The sequence below is a fragment of the Notamacropus eugenii genome, chromosome 2 (assembly GCF_028372415.1).
Source record: "Notamacropus eugenii isolate mMacEug1 chromosome 2, mMacEug1.pri_v2, whole genome shotgun sequence".
Taxonomy (NCBI): Eukaryota; Metazoa; Chordata; class Mammalia; order Diprotodontia; family Macropodidae; genus Notamacropus; species Notamacropus eugenii.
The window spans coordinates 342,495,863-342,516,761 of NC_092873.1; the positions used below are offsets into that span (position 1 = coordinate 342,495,863).

Consider the following 20,899-nt stretch of genomic DNA (forward strand, 5'->3'; position numbering starts at 1 on the left):
CCATCAATTACTCATTGGAAAGAACTGTACCTACTAGGGACTCTAGGATAAAAGGTTTGGGAATTGAGAATGAAGAAAGGAAGAGAAAGAGAACTTAATATGAGGAATGGAAAGGACCAACCTCAGCAATCCTGGCCTGCCTCTTCCTGTTCATGAATAAGTCATATGGTGGGCCCTGGGATGCTCCAAGCTCACTCCTTGAATTCAGAGGCACCAGGGTGGCCCCTGACATCAAGGCCTTCCAGAAGAAGTCAAAACTGGATAGCAAGCCAGGCATGGATTTGGAAGGGGCCCTATGCAAACAGATGGGGCAGCTAGGTGGCACAGTGGATAGATTGCAGGGCTTTAGGTCAGGAAGGATCATCTTCCTGAGTTCAAATCGGGCCTCAGACACTTACTAGCTGTGTGACCCTGGGCAAATCATTTACCCCTGCTTACCTCAGTTTCCTCATCTGTAAAATGAGCTGGAGAAGGAAATGATAAACTACTTTAGTATCTTTGTTCCAAACCCTGAAGAGTCCAAACTCATGAAGAGTCAGACAGAACAATAACTATGCAAATAAAAATGTGTATGTGTTGTGGGAGAAGGAGAAGGTAGAGACGGAAGAGAAAGACTGTATTTGGACAGGAATCTGGTCAAATCTGTGTTTACATTCTGTCTATACCCTTGTCCCTAGGAAGGAAGGCCCACTGTCCAAGGCGTATCCAGTAAGTGGAGGTCAGTTAGGTCCCAGACAGCATGTGGGCCGGAGCTGGTTTGTGAACCTAAGTGGTCTCAGACTTCGGAGTTCTACTTGGAGTTCTCCAGGAGATAAGAACAGTTAACATTTATAAAGTTCTTACTATGTACCAGGGGCAACTAGGTGGCACAGACGATAGAGCGCCAGGCCTAGAGTCAGGAAGACCTGAATTCAAATCTGGCCTCAGACACACTTAGTAGCTGTGGGACCCTGGGCAACTCACTTAACCCTGTTTGCCTCAGTTTCCTCACCTGTAAAATGAGCTGGAGAAGGAAATGTAAACCGCTTCAGCATCTTTGCCAAGAAAACCCTAAATGGAGTCATGAAAGGTCAGACCCAACTGAAACAACAACAAACATGTGCCAGACACACACTGCACCAAGCACTGTACAGTTATTATGTCATGTGATCCTCACAACAGTCCTGGGAGCCAGATGCTATTATTATCCCCATTTTATAGACGAGGAAACTGAGGCAAACAGAGGCGAGCATCTGAGGTTGGATTTGAACTCGGATCTTCCTGAGTCCATGCACTGTCAGCTGCCCCAGATTGTGGAAAGAGTCGGTTATCTCACTCAGCTCACTTCAAGAGACAGAAAGTGAGGATGAAGTAAGGGGTTGGCTTCCCTGTGACAAATTCTGACCCACCTGGGAGGACTGGTATTTGGAATGATTAGCAAGTCAGTTGCAGCAACAGGGAGCAATAGCTTGCCAGGTTGGCCTTCTGCCTAGGTGGAATGCAGAGAAAGGGTGTGTGTGTGTGTGTGTGTGTGACTGTGTACATGGGATCCAGATGTGCAGGGATATTGATGTCATGGCCTCCACATCTATGAGATTTTGCAGTACCCCATGGTGGGTGGGTGGAGAATGACTCTCATTGTTCATGGTTTAGTCTGAAAGAGAATGGAATGGAAAGGGTTGATTGATAGCTTCCCAGCTCTTGTGCCTTAGTTTCCATGGAATGATATTGGTCTGGGGTGGTCAGTGGGCACTCACTGGCAATGAGAGGGACAGGTTCTTCTCTATCAAGTGCTGAATCTCTGGGAGGGAGGCACTGGAAGGGAGGATGGAGAGTGACGGGGGTGAGGGGCCAGAGCCTGACTGATTGATTCCCAGACCAGATGATTAGTCCTCTTTTCTCAACAAGTTGGAGGAGGGGGATGGAGAGGCAGGTCTACCCTGAAGGCCTAGACCCAGGGCCTGACTGACTTGGGCAAGTCCAGGCAGGCCAGCTCAGCAGGGGAGTGGGGGTTCTGGCTATGGCCTGGGCACACACGAAGCCTTTGTATGCCAGTGGGAGGAGAGGACCATGGCAAGGCAGGGCAAGGCAGAGGAGCTCCTTCCTCTCTTCTCATCTTTCCTTGGGAGCCCCACCGTAATGCCTTCCCTAGGGGCTGCCAGAGCAGTTCTCACCACTGCGATGATGGAGGGGCCACTTATACCTGGACTCCAGAGTGAAAGGGCTTTCTGCTCCTTCTCTTTTCTGGAGATGCATTTATCAGTTCACCTGGCCTTGCAGGCAGTGCTGTATAAATCCCAGAGCTCAAGTCCTGCAGAGAGGCTTAGGAGGAGGAGGAGGGGAAGTTCTAGCCTGAGTACCCTGCTCCCTCCCCATTCTTCAAAGTTCAGCTTTCCCCCAGAGGAAAAGGTGTATATGTGTGTGTGTGTGTGTGTGTGTGTGTGTGTGTATTATATATATGTGTGTGTATTATATATATAAATGTGTGTATTATATATAAATGTGTGCGTGTTATATATGTGTGTGTGTATTATATATGTGTATGTGCATTATATATGTGTGTGTGCATTATATATGTGTGTGTATTATATATGTGTGTGTGTATTATATATGTGTGTGTGCATTATATATGTGTGTGTATTATATATATGTGTGTGTGTGCACACGTGCATATGTATGTGTGTGTGTATCTTCATGTTGCGGGGAGTGGGGGTGGGGGGTTTGTGTAAGATTTCCTGCTTCTCAAGGCCCTAGAAAAGGCTCCCCAGCCCCCAGCAGGAAGGCTATTAGTAACATGAAGCCACTTTCCCAACAAAACCTTGAACCCCTCCCCTCCTTTACTACCCCTAAAGAAAGGAAAGGGCAATATCTGTTTTCAGTTCTTTTATTGTAAATAACTTTCCATGAAAAAAGTTAAATTGTCCCCGAAGGGTGGGTGTGGGGCTGCAGTCCACTGGGACCCAGGCTGGGACAGCCTCACCTCTGGGGAGCTGCAGGGACCCCACCCTCCCCCACACCCAATTCCTATACCCCTCTGAGCTCCAGTAGCAGTGACTGCACTGAGTCAGGGGGTCCCATTCCCAGTTAAATCAGCCTACTCTTTCTTAGCTACAGCTACACTCACTACATAAGTCTGCTCCCCAGCCCTGCAGCTCAGCTGCCCCCACACCCCCCAGGAAGAGGGGACTTGCTTGTGAATCCCAATTGCCTCCTGGATCTAGGGACAAGCCTCTGATTCAGAAAGTGTACAATCTGCACTCTCTGTTTCTGCCTCAAGGGTTTGGGGCCCAAACTAAAAGGAGGCCACTGCTGGACCCACTGGCCTCAAAATCTCTTTAGGACCCCCTTCCCTTACTTCTGGTTCTAGTCTCATAGCCCCTCCCTGCAATTTTAGCCTTCCTCGGGCTCCTCCACAGTCCTTGGCCAGGTCTCCATCTCCAGGAAGGCCTTACTGGGAGAAGCCTCCAGGGATTTAATTTGCTTTCACCTAATTAGCATCTGTTGTACCTGGGAACTTTCCCTGGATAGAGACCTGGGGAAGCGAGAAAGAGGCAGAGGCAGAGACGCACACTGAGAGCTGGGCCGTCCAGTCCTCGGGGCTTGCTTGCTGGAGGTAGTGGGGATAGGAAGGAATCTGGGGACAGCAACACTGTGTATAAGGGGATTCCTGGTTCCTCCAGGTTCTCAGTTGGGATTGGTCCCAAGGGCAATCTTGCCTAGGGGCAGCATGAGCCTGGAAGTTGTCCCATCCTCAGTATTAGCCCCTACCTAGGAAGAGGAGGCACGTCCTTGAGGCTCCTGTTTGGGGGAGTTCTGGGCCCTGATTCTGAGGCGGTTTATGTCCAGAGGTGAGGGGAGGAGGGGTTCCAGCCTTTTACAAGAAGGCGCCCACATTGGCCCACTCGTTTAGGTCAACAGCCAGGGTGGCATCACCAGCCTCAAAGAGGGGCTCCGGGGGCAGGCAGCTCCCATGGCTCTCATCCCAGGGATGCTGTAGGAAGGAGGTGGCCAAGAAGGTCTCATCAAAGTCCAGCCCATCCGTGGCTGGCTCAGTTGAGGGGCCCCAGGTGGTGGGGCAGTCGATGTGGTGACCATGTACTGTCAGGTCGACATTGCTGCGGTTGGCTGGGCTCAGCGGTGGGCTCAGATCCAGGGCCTCAAGGGTGCCCAGCTCCCCACCCAGCGTGCCCGCATCAAAAATGGCCTCCCAGTCGAAGTCTCCCTTGAGAGGCTCTAGCTCCCCCTGCTCCTCCTGGCTCAGCAGGGTGGTGCTGGCAGGCCGTGGGGCCTTGGCTACTCTCTTGGGCAGAGGCTGCTTGCGCTTGTGTCCGGCCCGGACCTCGCCTGCTCCCCAGCCCGTCTCACCACCAGTGGCCTCCTCAAATTCTCGCAACAGCTGCTGGGCCTCAGGGTTTATGGCCAGGGGGCCCGCCCAGGTGCCTGTCTCGGGCTCTTGGGGGGTTTGGCGGGCAAAGGCTGGGTGGATGTGGACTGGGGTCAGCCGCCGCTTCTTAAAAGCCCCACTCAGTAGCCGCTCTGCATACTGGGGGTCAATGCGCCAGAAGCCACCCTTGCCTGGCTCATCCTTCTCCCGAGGCACTTTGATGAAGCACTTGTTGAGGGACAGGTTGTGGCGGATGGAATTCTGGGCAGAGAGAGAAGGATCAAGGGTCACTGGGGGAAGGGAAAGCAACCAGACTAGTCTGGGTACAGGAAAGCAAGCAGGGGAGAGGAGAGGTAACAGGCACCCTCCTTTCTGCTATGGTCTCCGTAAAGCAATAAGAGCCAGGGAAGGGGAGCCCTTTGGCCTGACTCCCTGGCTCCCCGCTCCCAGACCCCAGCTGTGGGACACTGGGAGCTGGGACACTATCGGGGGCTTTTGTTTCCTGTTGCTGGGATATCTGCCTGCTCAGCCATCTGAGCTCTGAGCCACAGGGTGGCTCTGAGTGCCACCCGCCTCCAATCCCACTCCCTCCCTTTGCCGTTCAGGCCCTTGGCCAAAACTCTCAGCTCCCCCAGGGCCTGGACCTGCTGTCACCCTCTGCCTACAGCTGGCAGGACCAGCCTGTTTATGGAGCTTGGAGGCTGGGAGAATGAAGACATAGCTGCTTAACAGACAGTGTGTGTGTGTGTGTGTGTGTGTGTGTGTGTGTGTGTGTGTGTGTGTGTGTGTGTGTGTGTGTGTGTGTGTGTGTGTGTGTGTGTGTGTGTGGTGAGGGGCGGGGGTGGGGGGGCAGGGCAGGCCTGGGGACCCAGGAACTTTCACTATTTGTTAAGCCTGAGGGCTGGCCCAGGTCCTTAGCCTCCAGAGCCCCCTTCCTCCCACCCACCAGCCTCAGTTGATTATTATCCAGCTAGAAACATAGCTCTCATTCCTAGTGCCCCAGCCTCTCCATGCAATAGGGTTGGGGCTCTGTCTCAAACTCTCCTACCTCCCCTCCTCTGTCAAAACTCCAATTCTTTAGGTAGCAATTGCCCGGAAGTCAGGGTTCAAACTTCAGCCAAGTGTGAATGGTTTGGGATTAGGAATCTGTTATCTGCCCCTCACCCCCTTACTTCCAACATCCACTTTCTCCCAGACTTGGGAGTATCAACAGTGCTTTTGGGGAAGGAGATTCAGAGTCCCTTACAGAGACTGTTGGGAAGGGACCTATCCCTGCCTTGGTGGGGGAAGAGTTCTCTTGGGACCATTGTTGCCTCTAGGGCCCTGGTCCTGCACTGGTAGTCTGACTTGATCCTTCTTCTATCATCCTTCCTTGGATTCCCCCCTCCATAGAGCTCAGGTGCACCTCTAAACCATGGTGTTCCACTTAGGGAAGTAGGACCCAGGCCTGCCTCTGTTGGAAGGTAGGGGGTTACACAGTCACAAAGAACCTCAGAGATGGAAGGGAACTTGGAAGTCACCTATTTCCACAGGAGGCATGAACCCCCACCCCCACCCCCACCTCTGTAACATCCTAGACAAGTAGTTGAAGTCATCAGGGAACTCAGTACCCTTTAAGCCAGCTCATTCCATTTTCCAAAAGCGGGGGAGAAGTGGCTGTCCTGGCAAAGCTGTTTACATGGTGGCCTTGGCCCCTTGGCTGTGCTATGTCAAGTTCCAGAGCCTTGGAACAGTTAATAAGAGCCATGGGCAGATCCCCTGTGGGGAGCATCTGGCCCAGGTAATTGCTCCCCTAGGGAGAGTAGGAAGAGAAAAATGGGAGGAGCTGAGTCAGGAAACTGGGGAGAGGCCTCCAGGGGGGGTCTGTAGCTACAGGAAGGACACACATTCACACAGCCAGGAAGGGTGCATATATACACATCCCAGAAGGGAGTCGTAGCTGTTTGTCACACCTCACTGTTTCCTCCCTTCCCTGAACAAACACCCCCAAAAGTTCAGCTTGTCCATTTCAAAATGCAGCTTGGGGAAGATAGTGGCCAAAAACAAAAAAAAAAAGGTGTTGGTCAGGACTGGGGATTCTTAAACCTCAGCCTTTAAGTTCTTGGAATCCGCAGACACTCATGTGACCTTGAAACAAGGTTCTAGTGCCTTGGATAAAACTTCCGCCCATCCTTGGAATAATCTCAGCACACACACTGACTTTTCCCAATTAAACATACCAAGTGACTTGGAGAATCTAAAGGATGGCAAAGTTCACACTTCCCATGTTCTCTAAGGAGGCACTGTTCTGTTTCTTTTTCTGGTCCACTTTCCCTACCACTAGACCACCAGGGGACCACACACTGTCCCAATTCTGATCAAATTTCCAGATCAGAAATCTGGGCAACCCTACCTTCCAAGCACCTGGAACAAAGATCCAAACCCAAATCAGATACTGGGGACTGCACACTTCAAGGTGTCTGTCCTAACTAGGAGAATGTGCCTGGTGACAGCTTTCCTGACCACTCTGGATTTGGGGAAGAGGAGAGAGGGAGAGTAGGATGAAGGATGGATGTTGAGTTGGTAACACAAAAGGGTTGGGTTTAGTCCCTAGAGTGGAGGGGAAATGGGGGTAGGGGGAGAATATCCCTGCCTGTGTGCCCTCCCCTACCTGCCATGTGGGGTCAGCATGGCGAAAGTAGCAGAAGTTATCTGTGATCCACTTGTAGATGGCGGAAAGAGTGATCTTGGTAGCCTTGCTGGCCTGCATGGCCATGCAAATGAGCGTGGCGTAGGAGTAGGGTGGCTTCACATGGGGGTTGGTGGCATAGTCCACGTCGTCGGAGGGTGGGGCCTGCAGCCCAGCGGGAGCACTCCGAGAAGTACAGGAGGAGGTGGGCTTGCCTGGGGTGTGTGGCTGTCCCAGGCAGGCGGGATCTGCAGCCAGGGGTGAGCCAGGGGCTGCTGAGCCTGGCACCTGGTGGTAGCCATGGGGGTCAGTCCCCGCAGGGGGCAGGGAGGGGGCCTTGGCGTTGAGGATGGAGAATTCCTGCAGCCACTGCAGACTGGTCAGGCTGTCATCCAGGCCGCTGGGCTCCTCCAGAGCGCCCTCCTCCACCGCCCCTGCTCCGGAGAGACGCAGCCAATTCTCTGCCATGTCTGGGGGGTCCTCCCCGCGGGTGAGCTCAGCATCCAAGTGCTGAGCGCGGGGACCGTCCTCCTGCGTTCTCTGACTCAGCGACCGCAGCTCCACTCACAGGGGGTCCCGGGCGGCGGTGCTTAGATCCATCCCGGGGCTGCCTCCAGCAAACACGTCGGGACAGCCGAGCCTGGGGGGTCGGGGTGGAAGGGGCAGAGTTAAGACTGAAGGCACCCCTCAGCCCCGGGGAGGCGCGGGTTCTTGTTAAATGGCCTTGCCAGGGTGGGACGGGGTCGGGAGCGGGGTAGGGAGTAGGGAGGTAGGGGTAGCAAGGTGTCCTGAGCGAGACGCGGAACACGTCGGGTCCAGGACGAGTCCGGTCCCAATTTCGGAAAGCCCACCCTGTTTGTCTCGCCTTCTCGTGCTAGGGTGGGCTCTCCTAGCCCCCAAAGTCCGGGTGCAGCGGTTCGGGGCCCCTGAGCTCTCCCGCTTTCTTGGAAGAACCGGCGTCCGGAGGGTTCGCCCCCAAACCACAGCAGGAATGGGGGACAGGGGAGCAGGGGGCCAGCTGTACAGGGAGGGAGGGCGGAAAACCGAGAAGGCAAGACCGAAGAAGCCGCAGGGACGGCTGGGGACTGGAGCAGAGGCGGGCAGGAGGACTCGGCCCCCCGAACCCGTGGGGGCGTCCGCCCGGGACGAGGAAGCCCGCTCCGGACTGGCTGCCCCCTCTGGCTCCTGCCCCAGTCCTCCCTCCCGCCTTCTTCCCCCTGTAGTCTTCCCTCCCCGCTCCCGCCCCTTACCTGGCTCAGAGCGCGGCCCCGGCCCGAGGAAGGTTCTGGAAGGAAAGGGCCCCCCCGCCCCCCGCCACTCTCCGCCCCCAGCTCGTGGCCCCGCCAGCGCCCCTCGTCCCACCCCCCCCTCCCGGCTGAGCTTCTCTGAGCGCTGGCGGCCCTGGGACCGGCATTAAGTAGCTGCTCGGGAAGGCTTCTCCCGCTGCCATGGCGACGCCCCACCCCCATAAACAGCTTCCGCGGCGGCCATTGGTCCGCGCGTCTCCATGGAGACCGCGGGCCTTGCCACTCTCCAGCCCGCTGCATCGCTTCGAACTCCGCGCTTGGTCTGGTCCTCACCCCGCCCCCTTCGCTCCGCGCATTCCCGCGCCCAGCGCCGCGGGCCCCGCGCTGAGAGCCGCAGACCCGCGCAGCTCCCGGGAGGCGGCTCGACCTTCTCACCGGTTGCCCCCGTCCCCGCCCTGCTTGACTGACGGGAAGCTCCCGGGACTGAGCTCCGGGCGGGCTGGGGGCCTTCTCGGGGCCGTGCGAGGCACTCCGTCAAGTTCCTGCAGCCTTTGCTGCGGCCCTGGTTCTCTTTGTGTTCCCTGACCCCTGATCCCCAGGGTCATCCAAGGTCGCTGGCAGGTCTGTCTGTCTGTCCGATGCCACCGCCCGGGAGCCAAGCGAAAGTCTGGAGCAGACCGGAGCACAGCTCAGGGACATTATCCTTCTTTGTGCCATGGCCAGCCAGCTAGGGAAAGCCACTTTTCACTGAATACCTTCTCTCCATCCCCCCTCTCCCCTAATATATTAGAGGGAAGGGGGGCACAAGACAGCAAACCTCAAAGAGCAAGGTGAGAAACTCCGATGGACCTGTAGTTTCTTACCTTTTGGCAGAAAGGAGCCCCCTCCCCCCTCTCCTCCATTTCTCTGGCTTCCCCCTAGTCACTAACGTTCCTGATGTTTAATTATTAAAGGCCTCAGAGTACTTAGAAGTTCTCCAGTTTGCCTTAGCAGAATCAAGGGCTGGGGAGGGGAGTTCATCACACAGGCCTGTACAGGGAGAACTGGGGTCATCTGGGGGAGGGAAAGGGGAGCTGTTGCCCAGGAGGTTGGTGCGGAAGCTCTGGGAAAGGCATGTCAACTCCCACCAAGAAGCATTCCCTCCCCCCTCCACCTTGACCTCTTACTCTTCCACATCCCCTACCTCCAGGGAACCTCTTTAGTAACTGCAGGATGTTTTGGGGGAAATTGGTACAGAATCTCTCAAAAGCAGGCCAAATTCTCAGTCACCAGCTGCCCCTTCCTCTTGTAAACAGTTTTATTTACTTTTGAGAGCCATGCAGAAATCCATAAACATTGCATTGTTGACGTGGCACCTGCAGCATTACCTATGTGTGCACCCCAAAGGTAGCAGGGGATGCACACATACACTGTCACCAACAGTAAGCACATAAACACACACACACAAAGTGTGCAAAGTCTCTGGGAAACATCATGCCACTTCTGCACCAGTCCCAGCATCAGTTTGAAATAAGATACTTTCTTGGTTATGAGTGCTCTACATGCACTAAAAGCTCCCAGGATGGTGGGGATTCCAGGTGGAATAGAACTGGCTCGGGGAATGGGAGGAGGAAGAAAATGTCTTAGTGAGGAAATCAAAACCATCCCATCCTTGGAAAATAATAGGACGGGAACAGAACAAGGTGTGGCAAAGGAGCGATTTGGTGTTACAGCTCATCCTATTCAAGTCCTTCCTTATCCCACAGCTCCCACCAGACCTCTCTTCTTCCCCCATTTGGATCCACTACAGAAGAGGGAGGTGGCCTTCCTCTACTGATGCTTCTGGACCTGCCTTTTTCACTCTCTCTCTTAGAAACATTGTGGCTTTATCCCTGATGTGTTTTCTTAACCTGATAGGGTCAAAGCAGACCATGGTTGGTATTGTCATTTGGGGGTGGGGTGGTCATTTCAAAGCCAGGCTGGCAAGTAAGTGCCTCACGTCTTAATAGCATGGGTTTTGTCAGGTCCTGCTGAATGGGATAATTACCTGCGAAGTATCTAAATAGGAAAAAAAAAAAAAAGAGGAACTATCTTAAGAAAAAAGGGGCTAAGGAGCTGTTTCCACCACATTTACATCTTCGCAGTGGGGGGTGAGGAGACAGTTTTGAAACAAGAAAAGGATTACTACCACCTTTCTTCTGGGTCTCAGCCTTCAATTTCTTGCTGGCTATTTGAGGCAGAGGGATGAGTTGTAGGTTCTGACACCCCAGCATCAAAAGACACAGGTAATCAGTAAAGGGAATGAGGATATTTATTTTGGTTTAAGGTTCCTGGCCGCCTTGGCTACTGTTTAACTGTGGTCTCCATTAGCCCATCTCCTCCCCCAAGCATCCTGTTTAACACTACCCAGTGACTGCTAGAGGTAGGTCTGCATGCTCACTGATGTAACCACCCAGATTACAGAGGCCCAAGGAAAGGGATTATTGCTTAACTATGCTTATTTTAATTTTTGCTTTAGGAAAGAGTGATTGTGGGACAGATAAAGGACCAAGGGTCTTTCTTGGGATGTTAAGAATTACTGATTCAAAAGACTGCCTTAGTTATTAAGCTTTTGAGTTGTCAAGCCATAACCAGGAATAGTAGAGAAAAAACAAAAACTTGTTTTGGATCTGCACCTGGATAGGCTTCTTACACCTCAGGGAATGTACAGTTAGACCACTAGGTTGTACACAAGACCTCTTCTGGGGTGGGAAACCATGGGGAAAGGTAGAGGGGAGTTCTCAGGGTCTTTAGGTCATAGGTCTTTAGAGCATGGACTTACATAGGCTTTCTAACACAGGAATACAGGAGAGCTCCTCCTGGAAAATAAATATATTCCTCAAGGACGCCTGTACCCAGTCACTGGAAGCTTCACTTTTCCACATTCCCTGACCACTCCCCGCCCCTCCACAAAAGCCTATGATCTCCCTTTTAAATGCTATTAACTAAACAGTATCCAGAACTCCTCCAAATAACCCTGATGGGGGGATAGGAATGATACCTGACTTAGAGGCTAGCCTTTTTGGTTCAGGATTTTATTGTATGCACTTATGTTTCAAAGCACCTCATTTGACCTGAACTATATTGTAATCCAAGTTCTATGTAGTAACAGATCTGCTCCTCCACTGAACCTCTTAGTATTAGCTAAGGCTAAGCAGGAAGGAATGTAAGGGGGAAGCCCTGGAGGTGGAGGAGGCCTGCTCACTCCCTTCATATAGCTCAGTGAGTTCACTGATGCCACATGCCTCCCCTCCCCTCCCCTCCAGCTATTTGAGGCTCTACTTCAGACCCTCATTCCTTTCCCCAGGGTCCCTGGACACTAATGTGAGAACCATTGGTAAGTACTACACACATCTGGAAGAAGGATGGCAGACCTTCATTCATGTATATTGTCCAGAGCACAAACAGTTGAGAACTTAGTGTCAAGGTTCCCCATAAAGAGAGTGGTCCTGTCTCCAGGACAGAGCACAAAGAGGCAAAAGCTAGAATTCTATGGTAAGAAAGATTTAACCATCCCACTGGATACTACTTTTCAGAGTGGGTAGAGAAACTGCTTCAAGATAGCTTAGTACCCGATGCCTGGTTTGCTCTGCCATGGATGAGGGCTAACCCAAAAGAAGAGTTGCCAAGGTAGTTTAATTGTGCTGGAGGTCAGATAATGTAACATGGGTAAAGGAAAGTGAAGCAGCCAATTTTCTGAGCCTTCCTGCTGTAACCATAAGGAAAAAAAATGGAGACCAGGCAGGCAGCACACAACGAGCTGTTCTACCTAAGAGGGCAGATGGGGCAGAAGTCTGTGAAAAGGCAATGATGAACCATAGTTCATCAACTTGACTTTAGCTCCAGGTAGAGGGACTTCCAGTCTGTTCCAAGTGGAGATCCAGGGAGTAGGAGAAGGTGGACAAGGTGTAGAATGACTTTGACATCCAGTTTTACACACAGATATAAAAAGTCAGCACAGGTCTTAGTGGGAATACCCATGAGGTCAGCAGTCCAGTGGGGGACACATTGGAATGTGAGGATGGAAAAAGGCCCTGTAATGACAGGGACTAGGACTCTTCAGACAGCCTCCTTACACAAGGCTTGTTCTCAGGGTCCTCCAGGCTGCTTTGATGACAAGTGCCAGCATTGACTGTTCCTGCAACTGATAGCATTGTTGTCCACCTGCCAGGTGCCTAGGGGAGAGAAAAGGAGGGTTACTGGAACCAAGCCTTTGGCAGGGTCCACAGGGATTCTCCAACATGGGCAGCACAGGAGTGCAGCACTAAGGGGAAAGCGGGCATTACCTGAAGCTCCAATTGTTGGAACAGTGGAGGTGGAGGTGTGCCCCTTCCAATTAACAAGCCAACAGTGATTGAAGGAGAGGCAGGGAAAATCAGGAGTAAGAAAGAAGACAGGAGTAGGACTTGCCCCCTATGGGAATGGTCTCTGCTACTGTCTACTGAGGAACAAGCTAACAGGAATATAGAAAATCCCTTAAGTTTGGTACATTTACCCCAGATCCCCTGGAATAACAATCTGATATCTAAAAGATGTCTTCTACTTGTGGGTCAGAGGAATGAAACTCTGGGAGCTGAGATTTCCATTCAGGGTAGGTAGGAAGGATGAGAGGAGAGTGAGATGTGTATGTTAATTTGGGCCTGAGGTGTTATTGTTTGCAAAGAAGGCACAAGTGGGGAAGGAAGTGCTAAGTAACCATGGAGGGTGTCAGAGACAGGATGGTGTCAGTAAGTTCTTGCAGGAAGACAGCTAAATGGCTTCCAGGGTTCCCACTGACATGGCTTTGCCTCACACCACTCTGAGAGCAGATCAGAGTCTGCTGTTCACGGCATGGTGTACTCTCTACCCCTCCACTGAAGCAGCTCTGGGGACACCAGCCTATTGAACCTAGTTAAGTAGAGGGACACTGGTGTGGGGCTTATGTGAGTTCAGAAAACCTGAGACAGAAAGAACACTGGGTTTAGGAAGATGGCCTAGGTTCTGACTGACACTTGCATGTGACCTTAATCTCTGTGAGCCTCAGGGATTTTGTTTGTTTGGACTGGACCTGTGACTTCATTCCTCCCAATGAAGAAATTCCCTCCCCAAATCCACATCTGCTTTCATTTCTTTTCCCCCTAACTTGTTACAGAGTTGAGGTATGGGGAGTGGGGTGGAGGTTCAAGCATACAAAGGCTATGACTGGTTCAGGATCACAAAGACAGTATGTGTCAAAGGCAGAACGTAAAACACAGTTGTTATTTTTTTTAACCCTAGGGCTACCTTTTCAGCTGCCGCACCAAGCTGCTTTTCCTCTTTTTCTCCCCCCCCCATAACTTTCCACCTCTGCTGCATATTTAGCATGTATGTAGTCATTTATGAGTTATCTCCTCCATTAGAATTTAAGTTCCCCCTTTGTATCCCTTAGTACAGTACCTGGCACATAGTAAGTGCTAAATAAATGCTTGTTTATTGACTGACTGAAGCTGCGTCAGTTTATTTATCTGTAAAAGGGGTAAGGAAGGGAGAATACCCCATCTACCTCCCAGGATTGTGAGGACAAAATGAGATTATGTATGGGAAAAGGCTTTGTAAATGTCAGCTGCTGTCCTTGAAACTAAAGTCTAAAAGGGGCTTGCTAAGTCTGACTTAAGGGGTTATGCCAAAAAATTCAGGCAAGTCCTCAAGATGACCCTAGCCAGAGAACGTTAGGATCGAGCTGTAGACTTTTAGGGGCAGCTGTGATCCATTTCAACCCAAGAGGAACATGGTTTTCTTTATTTCCCACAAAGGCTGTGTTGCACAGTAGACACTGTGCAGGTTTCAAAGCCAGAAGGCCCAGGTTTACTGCTCCACACGCTGGCTCCTGAGACAGGGGCAAGTCACAACCTCTCAGTAGTCTAGGCAGTGCTCCAAGGCTTGAACTTTGACCTGCTTAAAGAGTTTCTTCATTCAGGAATTCCCTATATTCAAGAAATTACATATCTAGTTCCATTTCCCACAGAATTCCCTGGATATTGATCTAAAGTGTTCTACAGCTTAGGCTGGTGCATCCCATGGAAAGAGAGACAGGAAGTAAAGGGAATCCTTAAGGACTCTTCACAGCTAGATTTGGGGATCTTTGTTCCCTGGGGGATACGTGTGCATGTGCGTGTGTGTGTCCCTAGTTAGGTGGCAGAACAAGAACAGGACCATGTTGCCTTTGGAGAAACTTAACAGCCCAACAATGAGTTAGTTATTAGTTATGCTTGTTCAGATATATGACTTGGTGGATTTCATACCTATTCCTCAATGTTTATGGGGCAGGATTCCGGAACCTCGGCTGTTCAGTAGGAAAGACCAAGAGCAAATGGTAAACAAGAGAGAAGACACACAAGCATGCACAAAATAAAAATACCAGCAGTAACACCACCACCACACTAGGAGAGGCGTGGGCTCAGAGGCTAAAGAGGAAAAGACCACTTAGTTGGGACTGGGCATCTTCATGAGCCTTAGTGACAAATTTCAGTCTTTGAACAGGCCCTTAAAAAACCAAATCTATGGTTTTCCTAGGGAAAGGAGAAGGGAAGGGGGGAGGCAAGATTTTTACAGCAGTATTAAAGTATTAGGGTTGAAAATTATGATGTTTGTCTTCCCCAGACCCTCATTATACCCTAATATGAGGAGGAAAGATTTATGGGGACCATTCCTGCAGCACCTGGTCTCCACCACTACTTTCCCCAATGGCTTTCTCTTTAAACTCACTCAGACAGAGGGACACCTACAGAAATTAAGTCTTGGAGGCTGATGAGGAACTCTCTTAATAAAAAGCGTGCTCATTTTTCTCTGGCTGACACTCATTTCCTTTAGCCCATCACAGACTGGGAAGAATGGGGGGGAACAATAACCTGGGGTGCTTACCAGCCACCTTCTGTTTTCTGAATTAGAAGTGGGAAGGCAAAGTGACCTCTAGAGGTGAACTTGGGAAGTACACTTAAGGAAATAAATTCCGAGGATTCATTTTCTTTACACATAAACATAAGCTTTTAAAACTTTGACCTCTCTACAAATCTACAACTTAATTAAGTTGAAGGGCTACAGAAATATATGGGTCCAGGGCTTGAATCCCAGAATACATATGATTCTTTTTGTATAGTTTCTCCCAAAAGAAAAAACACCAAAGATTTCCTGACCTGATCTGATATGATTGTAGTCTCCAGGAATGGGAGCCCAAGAAGTGGCTGGCACACAGTAGACATTTACTAAATGCTCAGTGACTGGTTAAGAATGGTTTATTTCAGTTCTTTATGATATTCTCTATAGCACAGTGCTTTCACTGAAAATATGTTTGCATTTCCACCAACAGACCCAAATTTGCCTCCATCTCTTTCCATAAAGATACTGCCCCCAAATTCCGACTCACACCTGGATTCTAGGTAGGCTGTCAACTGTCACCTGACCTCTAACCTGCAACCTATTTAGTTATCCATCAAATCCCTCAGCATCAAATCCCTGAGCACCACATCAAGCTACTATAATCTTACTGTTCTAAGTTTCTTCCCATTCATGCCTTTTCCACTTAGATTTTTGCCCAGGGGGCTACTTTCAGACAAAACCTCAGAACATATGCCCAAAGCATACGTGAGAGTCAGCATTCAAGAGTGGGGTTCAGGTTCTTCTGCCAAGAGAGGGCTTAGAATGGATGCAGGCTATTGAAAAGTTATCTTAAAAAGTACAGGAGAGGTGACTAATATTGGAACCGGGGCAACTTTTTTTTCATGAGTTCATCTCCCCCAGAGCAGAGCAGGCCCTCTCAAAACTCCCCACTCCACAAAAGAACCAGATTAAAATATAATTAGGAAATGTTTAGCAAAATAAACAAAAATACAATATAGTGCTAATTTGTGATTTTCCTAAGTTAATATGCAACCCACGGGGATCTCCTTCTATCTGAATTTGGTACCACTGACCTGCACCACCTGTGCTTGGGAAAGGGTGGTTGAGTATCCCCTTCTGACAGAACATTTTAGGCTCTGTCAGAAGGTCTTACTCTTCATCTGCCCTCCATGAAAAAAGCAGCATCTGCTTTAAGGTGGAAGAATGAACTTGAACAGACAATGGAATGCCCAGGGAGCAGGTGCTGCTTTGATGGAGGAGATGCCCTGCCTGTCACTGGGCTTACAAACAGCCAAGCCATCAAACATATGTCCCAACCATAAGAAGGAGGTCTTATCTTATGGTCACGAAGAGGCTCAATTTATTCCACACTGATTTCCCCTTTGAATAGCTTCTCCAGTCATCAATCCAGTCACAAGGCATTCCAGACATGTCCCTGGCACTTCTGGGCAGAATAACCGCAGAAGGGCTGGCCCTCCTCTCCTCCACATCTCCCATAATGGTTCAGGGAAATTTTTGGTTGGGACTCCATAGACTTTTCTGGTACTGAGCATACAATTTTCAAAGGGTCCAACCCAACCCCTTCCTACTGACAGTGATTTGACTTTATGTCCTTCTTAAACTGTGACGGTAACTTAATCCTGAAGTGTATCCTCTGGCTATAGCCCTCATCATAAGGGGCTCTGGGAGTAAACTGACTTCTACCTGAGAAGCTTTGTGTCTAACCGCCTCCACTAATCCCACAAGTGGAATAAATGTCAACAGATGCATGTTAGCTGGGAAAGGGTTGGGAGGTGAGGAGGAAGCCCTGGGAAAAGCTCAATTTGCATCAGAGTTGTTGGCTAAGAAACTCTCCCTCAAAAATGGAACGTTAAACTGCATCTCCTGAAGGGAAGCAGGACACTCCATCTTGACCCTTATTCTCATCAGGTGTGGAGTTGCCAAAGTCTTCAGTGGAAAGCCAGGCAGGATGGTCAGTGCTTGCTTTACCAATTGGCTGACCAAAGAATGCAATGGAGAACAAGCTTCCCCATAGTATAGAATTATCACAAATGAACTCTTTACTTCTGTTAAATTGTTCTTTATAAAAGCTCGATAACAGCAGAGTTAGCTGACCGCAAATATTTTTCTTAGGGGTAGGGAAAGATGGCCTCAAATTCAATAGAAGCCTTTGCCAATCAAATACTAAAACCCCTTGTATGGCTTTGTATAGCAAGGGAGCACCAATAAATCTGTGCATATCCAGCAACCCTGGTGTAAGGGACTGAGCACAGCCAAAAAGGACAGTGTTGGCACAGAGTGAACATGAACTTCATACCGACTGAACCCATGTAAAATAAATGTTTTAAAATAAACAAACCAGACAGACAGATCAGAACTTGGCAAAAAGACACAAAAACAAATGGACAGACAGAAGCAAGTTAATAAGTGGAAAGGCAGGAGGTGTATTTTGGGCCCCTCACAGCACCAGTTCTAAATTAATTGAGGGATTGGCCACTTAATTCAATGTTCCTCCATAATGTCTTTCTTTTAGCAGATGCTTCTCAAGTCTAGTGCAGGAGAAGCAGGTGAAATGACGTTATCTCAACTGGTCTCACTGGAGATTAAGAGGCCTTGGTGAATAACAGGCTAAACTCAACAGGAAATTACTTAAAAGCTTTTTTGAAAGCCAGGTGAATGTTTCTGCTGGGAGATCTTTTCTCTTCTGTATACATGGCTGCATGGGGCTAGAGTGTCTTTTTAACCATTTTTTCTCCTAGAGTTTAATGGAGAGTGGCAATCCACTGGAAGGGTTCCCTTTTCTACTACTCCAGTTGCTTCATAGAATAAGTGAAGCACTGGACCCACAAAGATATCCACGTAGTTTGAACAGATAAGTATATCCCAGGACTCTACAGCTTGAAAGAATCTTTATAGCAGATCTCATAGGTCACAAACAACAATGCAATGGAAGGGGCAATCCCTGGGAAAAAGTTAACAGGGAAGGCACATGGACCATCTAGGGAGGGGAAGTGTTTGCCAAGATTACTTGGGCAATCCCCAGCTCTAAAGAAATAGTTCAAGGAACGCTTAAATGGCTTTGCAGGGTAGGCGGAAGTCCAGGCTGAAAATATGATTAGAAAAGTTCCCATCTAAACAGTTATTCTATTTTCAGTTAATTATCTCCAGAAGGAAGGAACAACAAATTGATCAAATATCTGGAACTCTAAGTTAGGGCCCCAGGGAATGCAGTTAACCCTAGCTTTTCAAATTTCCTTCTTAAGAATTTGCAGGTTGATTTTTAAAGGACCTGGGCTGGCTTTTGGTGACCCAGCTAGGAGGGAATGTGGCCACTGCTTCAGGTTTCTTGATACTGTTGGATTAAAAATCCCATGTATCCCGACAGAGCATTTATGAGGTCCTAAAGGAACGGGCATAGGTACAAACGGAGAACTTCTGCTCCTTTTCTCTTCTACCCTCCAAGTGGGTACCTTTTACTTAAAAGAAAGGCTGTCTTGCCTGTTCCCAGTATCTCAGTGCACACCCCATGCCTTCTTTTGCAGGAAACTGCAGGACAGGAGATGGGTGTGTAAAAGGGTGAGAGCAAGGGTGAAGGGGGTTCTCCTCCCAAGTTCATGTTCAGCAGACTGCCACTCACCGGGTAAGCAGACCTCAGAGCACAGCTTATTGTCGAGTGTTTTCGCGACTTCGATGTCAATATCATTGTTATTGTCACACTCCATACCTAGGAATGCGCAAGTCCTCTGGCCTGTAATGGAGTTAATGCAGTTAGAGAGGTGTTCTTTGTTTGGTTTGCTTTACTGTCTTTGAAAACGAAAATCGTAAAGATGGAGACAAAAAAAAATCAAATTATATATTAAAAAAAGACAATAACTAAGTGGGTAGAGAGTGGACAATAAAGGAGTCACACTGTGTAGGGGTGTGAGTGTCTGTTCTCAAAGCTATCCTTCTCTGAATTCCCGACCAGTTTCTTCTCAATTCACGTTCAGTAACTTTTCAGATCGCTGAGGAGGAGGGCAAAGGAATACACAGGGATTTTGAAGAGAACAACTAGGAAGTGCAGTAAATATGCAGGTAAAAGGCAGACAAAAGAGTAGCTGGGAAAAGCTAAAGAAAGCGACTGGGAAAGTTACCCCCTGCTCATGCTTGTGTCTGTCTCTGGTCCGTGTCAGGTGCGTTTATGACCATAGGGGAGTGGGTTCTGTAAAATGAGTAAATAATAAGCAAAAATTAAAGATTCCAGGTTCCATTATTTTGCATGTCAAATCCAAATTGCCACATTAACAAAATCAAGATTTTGCTGATGAATATTTGTTTTATTGTTTGGAGCATCATTTAAATGACTGACCAGAAACCTACAGACATGTAAGGGGGCAAGAGGAGTTATAGAAGTAATTCTTTAAAGCCCCCCGTTCCTTGATGAAAAGGAGAAAGGAAATCATGAGTTTGCCAAATGGGCTACAGGACATCAGGAAGAAACACAACCCTGCACGTTAAAGGAACAACCAGGGATCTGGCAACCCTGCGTTGTCAAGGAAGACAAATTTATGAAAAGCTAAGATATTAAAGCAAATCTGTATTTTTTTGGAAAGAGCAAGCAATTACTTGGGTAACCTGAAGTCCTACCAACATGGTTTGAGTTCATGGTTTGTCTCTCCAGCTAGTGTGCAAGGGGTGATGAGAGGCACAGCTCTAAGCGGGGGTCATCAGTCTGCCTGCGAGGCTCTTGGACTGGGCTGGGCTGGCCGTGTGCATGCACATCCTGTGAAGTTTTCCAAGCAGTGGTCAGCACTCAAGCAAAAGCAACCGGAATGATGGAGGCTGAGAGGTCTATAGTCAGGCTGGGGGTGGGGGCTGGCTTTGACCTGGTGTGTGCTTTGATCCTTTTACATGACATGGAGAGAACAGATTCTCAACCCTGAGACACTTGGTGTCTATTTTTGCCCTAGACCATTCCCATCTTTTACTAACCAATAATCTAATTTTTAGTGGGGAGAGGGAAAGGAGGAGGAAAGAATGCCCTTTCCATTTCAAGAAGAGAGCATTAAAGTCTCGAACGTTGTTAATGAATGTCATTGTAATGAAATACATGCCTACATGGTATTGTTAAGGAAAACTTGTGTCTCTACTTTCTTGACAATTCTCTTAATGTATCAGCTATATCTTCTCAAGGTCTTTCTTTTATAGGAAGGAGAGTAATCTTTTGAATTAAGGTGAATCAAACCAAGGCCCTCTCCCTGGGATAGAGAAATTACTGTAAAGCACTGTTGCTGTTTCTACCACAGAGGTGCAGCCTGAATGGCCCTGTGGCACTTGGCTGAGGAGCTAGGGGGGGAGAAACAGATCAGGCAACTGTCCAGCAACCTCTGGAGGTTACAACGACACACAAAAACATGATCTGTCTTAAGTAGAGTCCTTAGCCTAACACCCCAGCCCTTAGCCCAGTGCCTGACACATAGTGGGAACTTCATCCATCCATTTTTCTTTCTTTCTTCCTTTTTTTCCTTCCTTCCTTCTTTTCCTTCCTTCCTTCCTTCCTTCCTTCCTTCCTTCCTTCCTTCCTTCCTTCCTTCCTTCCTTCCTTCCTTCCTTCCTTCCTTCTCCCTGAAAAGTCAGGAAGATGCACTGGGATCCTCCTGCCCCCTCCCACTATCTTGCATACATTATATTCATAACTTTCTTTTTATCAACCATACAACCAAATAATGCCACCAAGCCAACTGGCCCTCTTTTCTTTGCCTTGATATC

The 20,899-nt window shown here is 49.2% G+C and overlaps 2 protein-coding genes across 5 annotated transcripts in view; both read right to left on the bottom strand.

The window, feature by feature from the left end:
- Positions 1–2,847: 2,847 nt before the first annotated feature.
- On the bottom strand, positions 2,848–8,369 carry FOXJ1 (forkhead box J1). The gene is made up of 3 exons (XM_072645784.1): positions 8,282–8,369; positions 7,014–7,671; positions 2,848–4,624 (listed from the first exon to the last, which is right to left on the bottom strand). The coding sequence occupies exons 2-3, from the start codon at positions 7,497–7,499 to the stop codon at positions 3,854–3,856; spliced, it is 1,257 nt and encodes a 418-aa protein (XP_072501885.1). The 5' UTR covers positions 7,500–7,671; positions 8,282–8,369; the 3' UTR covers positions 2,848–3,853.
- A 2,181-nt stretch (positions 8,370–10,550) lies between these two features.
- The window catches only part of RNF157 (ring finger protein 157), a 131,930-nt gene continuing 121,581 nt past the window's right edge, over positions 10,551–20,899 (bottom strand). For 2 of the 4 annotated variants that reach the window (XM_072645785.1, XM_072645788.1), the window contains 2 exons: positions 18,789–18,899; positions 10,551–12,471 (listed from right to left, as the gene is read on the bottom strand). In XM_072645785.1, coding sequence (XP_072501886.1) covers positions 12,386–12,471; positions 18,789–18,899 — 197 coding nt within the window. In that variant the 3' untranslated portion in view covers positions 10,551–12,385. The other 2 variants (XM_072645786.1, XM_072645787.1) reach the window with 2 other exon arrangements.